The sequence below is a fragment of the Tarenaya hassleriana genome, unplaced genomic scaffold (genome assembly GCF_000463585.1).
Source record: "Tarenaya hassleriana unplaced genomic scaffold, ASM46358v1 Cleome26, whole genome shotgun sequence".
Classification (NCBI taxonomy): Eukaryota; Viridiplantae; Streptophyta; class Magnoliopsida; order Brassicales; family Cleomaceae; genus Tarenaya; species Tarenaya hassleriana.
The window spans coordinates 1,041,447-1,045,259 of record NW_010965869.1 but is presented as its reverse complement, the minus strand read 5'-3'; the positions used below and the strand labels follow the sequence as shown (position 1 = coordinate 1,045,259).

The 3,813-nt window shown below is 35.1% G+C and overlaps 1 protein-coding gene across 2 annotated transcripts; it reads left to right on the top strand.

The window, feature by feature from the left end:
* Positions 1-1,688: 1,688 nt before the first annotated feature.
* On the top strand, positions 1,689-3,318 carry LOC104816823 (protein PHLOEM PROTEIN 2-LIKE A8-like). Of its 2 annotated transcripts, none has more exons than XM_010545806.2 (2): positions 1,689-2,208; positions 2,834-3,318. In XM_010545806.2, exons 1-2 carry the CDS (start codon positions 1,724-1,726, stop codon positions 3,012-3,014), a joined length of 666 nt encoding a protein of 221 aa, XP_010544108.1. In that variant the 5' UTR covers positions 1,689-1,723; the 3' UTR covers positions 3,015-3,318. The 2 variants fall into 2 exon arrangements, with proteins under 2 accessions (XP_010544108.1, XP_010544107.1); XM_010545805.2 differs by having other exon boundaries at positions 2,773-3,318.
* The last annotated feature ends 495 nt before the right edge of the window (positions 3,319-3,813 follow it).

The window sequence follows — 3,813 nt, the reverse complement described above, 5'->3', positions numbered from 1 at the left end:
GAGAGTAGCAGTCTTAACGCGTTTGGTGTGGAAAGCAGAAAGAAAGGCAAGGAGTGAGACGAGGGCTTTCTTCCGGAAGGGAGCCATTGATAGCAGCTAGCTCCATCAGTTGTTAACTGGGACTTTTGTTCATATTTATTTATTTTCTTCGATACACAAGAAAATTCAAGTCATTTTTTCTTTCAATATATTATAAATATGTGTAAAATATTTATTAGTTTATGATTTAAAATTTGTGATATGTGTAAAACAAAAAATATAAATAATTTGTAAGATATAAAAATGATTCCATTAATATATCATATTTGTATGCGTAGATAATGATGTTTTTTGCATTTTCCGCTCTTTCCAGATTTCGTCCTTTTTTATATGAGCGCCCGCCTTCGTTGATATCAGAATTGTCCATTAATTTAAAGTATCAAATTTTTTAAAACAAAATATATCAAATTCTTACATATTGCAGTTGCTTGGCTAGTTGAAGAGTTTAAGAAAGGGACAATTTCGTTTAGAACCCTCAATTTTTAATTAAAAAACGAAGGAATCCTAACGTTTTCTTTTGAATCATATTGAACCCTAATACATTAACTTCTGTTATTTTGGAGTTTGGGATGTGGGGATTTCAGAAGAACCCATGATAAAATAATTACTAGATCGATAGACAAAAACATTATAACCACAAGAGAAATGTGGAATGGATTTACGTGGGTTTGAATTGATAATTAGCAAATGTTGAATCTATGCATTGAGTTGAGTAACGGAGGCTCAACCAAAATTATATGCATTATTGTTTCATGAGTTTTGATTTGTAATACATCTGTCACCACCAACACTTATTTTTGTTTTTGTTTTTTTGATAGATTTTAGTTAAGTGAGTTATCTTATTAGTGATGAAATTCGAAAATATTATTTTTTTCGTGTTTCATTTACTATTTTATTCCTACTTTCTTTATACATGGTCCATCTTTTGTATTACTCTTAAAAATTGTGATTCTGACAATTTTCTTTTCTTTCCTGTTTTAACAAATATATCATGAAATTTGAAACAAGATCATATTTGTAAGTAAATATTATAACAAAAGCTCTAATCAAGGTTAAAGAAAAAATGATGTATTGTTGTTCTATTTCGTCTCATTCTTGCTATAGGTGGTTAAATAGGGGCATTGTAAAAAATATTCTTACTTTGTTATTTTGATTTAACACATACTCTTTTTCAATTGTGATCCGAAATATAGTGTCATAGCGTTAAATTTATAATATTTTAATCAAATGATTAGTGAACATAATTAATTAGTGTGATCACCTTAAATTTAATATTATAATCAATAAAATCAAAATATGACCATACTATATTTTGAGTCACATAAATTATGTAGTCACAGTTGGAGGAATGTATTTGTTGAAATCAAAATAGTAAAGTAAGGGTATTTTTGATATAATACCGGTTAAACATGCACGACAAAAATAAGAGGGGGTTTCTTGTTAGTTTATGAAGCATTAGAGCTTATTTTGATGCCAAGAAAAAAGTTTGAAGCTGTGTCATGATGGTTACTTGTCTCTTGGCGAAAGGGGTGTGGTGGTGGTGGAAATAAATGCACAAATGTTTTTTTTTGGTAAAAAATAAATGTTTTTTTGGTAAAAATAAATAAAAAAATGTTTCTATATATATGCGAGCAACCCCGCCGGGAATTTAGCCATCACTTCCATCGAACAAAATCACGAAGAGATGGGGGCCTTCTCTCGCCATCTCGCTCCCCCTCCGCCACAGCAACAGCAGCATGAGGTTTTCATCAGTTACCGCGGAGAGGAGCTACGGTATGGCTTCCTCAGCCACCTCGTCGATGCCTTTCGCCGTCGTCGAATCAGATTCTTCGTCGACAAAGGCGCACGAAGAGGTGAGGATCTGAGAAACTTGTTTGTGAGGATCCAAGAGTCGAGAATCGCATTGGCCGTCTTCTCCACGAGGTATCCAGAATCAGAATGGTGCTTGGACGAGCTCGTGAAGATCGACGAATGCGTGAAGATGGGGAACTTGAGGGTGATTCCAATCTTCTTCAAGGTGAAACCAGATGACGTGAGAAGACAGGAGGGGGATTTCGGTGAAAACTTCTGGAAACTCGCCAAGAATTCTCGAGGTGAACAGATCATGAGATGGAAAGATGCTTTGGAGTCTGTCTCCGACAAGATGGGCTTAGCCTTCGACGGCAAGAGGTACTGTTCTGAGAGCTTAAACCCCCCAAATCTGTTCTGTCTGAAACTTTTCCTCATAATCTCTCACAGACATATGGTCAAACACTTGATAGACACAGCATATTTGTGAGCGACTTCTTCTCCATTGCTCTCAAGAGTTTTTCACACCTCTCCAATGGAGGAATTACTACCAACACATTGATGGAGGAGGAACCCTCTCCCAAACCTTTCTGATCTACCAATCTGAGAATAAATCTTTCCCTCGTAAACCCTCAAGTGGAACCGATGTTTCTCATGCCACCCAGATTCCTCTCAGTGAAAGAGAGAAGCAAACATGAGATGCTCTGTTTCTGATACCTCTCAAAAGCACATACCATAACTTTTAACTGAACAAGAGAGTTGTCACATGTTAACTAACTGTAATAACGGTATAGCCTTCTCAACTCTGCCCCACCCTCTTAACACTCTTTTCTTTTCTTCCTTTCATCATATTATTGATGTGGTAGACAATCTAACTTAGATCCATATTTAAACTTTTGATCTTCTTTGTTTCCGTTTCATGGTGATTTCTATGACTTGGGCTAGAGAGCCGGTTTTTGTGAAGTCTAAAGGGACTGTCATTTGGCTATTCTCACTGGTTTGGCAGCTACGAGTCCGAATTTATCAAGGAAATCGTTACGGAGATCGAGAGAGTACTAACTGCGATCCCATCCGGGCAAAAAGGATATCATTCTTACAATCATATCCAAAAGAGAAGGAGAAATGCCCCTTATGCCTTGTATCAGTCTCCTCACTGGCAAAGAACAAAATCCAGGAAATTCTGGTGACAATATGTATTCCATGGATACCCATGATCATAGTATCTTTACCGACAAGATGCGTCTGTTGTTAACTCTTTGCATGTTCTGGTGCTTTCCTTTGAGGTATGATTGTTTACAAAAGAAGTGATTGCTCCGTCTTTCTAGGAAGTGTCTTCCAATAGGTGGTGGTGAATCCTGTAATGTTCTGGTTTTTTTTCTGGGCAGAAGTTAAATAACAAATATGTAACAGTTTGATGGAAGTAGTGAGATTTCTTTGTTCTGTTAATGAGATCAAGTCTCCTGCTTTTGTTTATAGCCACATTGTTCTTATGAGAAATCATATACAGTTAATTGATAGTCGCCCTTAGATGATATCTTTGAATCCCATCTCCGGAAGAAGCTTATTCTTCAACTCCGGAAGATTTGTTAGGTTTGGTGATTATCATTTATCAGTATTAAATATAATAAAAAAATTATATTGGGCCATGGATACACGTACCTGTCGCACAAAGATTAAAGTTATTAGATAGGGACATTTTCGTTTAGATTCCTTAATATTTATGTATTCTATTATCTATAAGACTATAACTAGAAAACTAATTTAATTGATACAAGAACCTCTGTGGTACATAATTTTGGTTTTAGTCCATGCAATTATATACATGTTTATAGTATGTGGATATACACGCAATCATATACATACGAAATCGTTTATGTAATCAAAGATGGGTGGTAGAACGGTAAGATGAAAAAGTATAAAAATGTTCCACCCGAGTTCAAACCCTATCTTAGTAAACATTTATAAAAAATATATATATATATATAT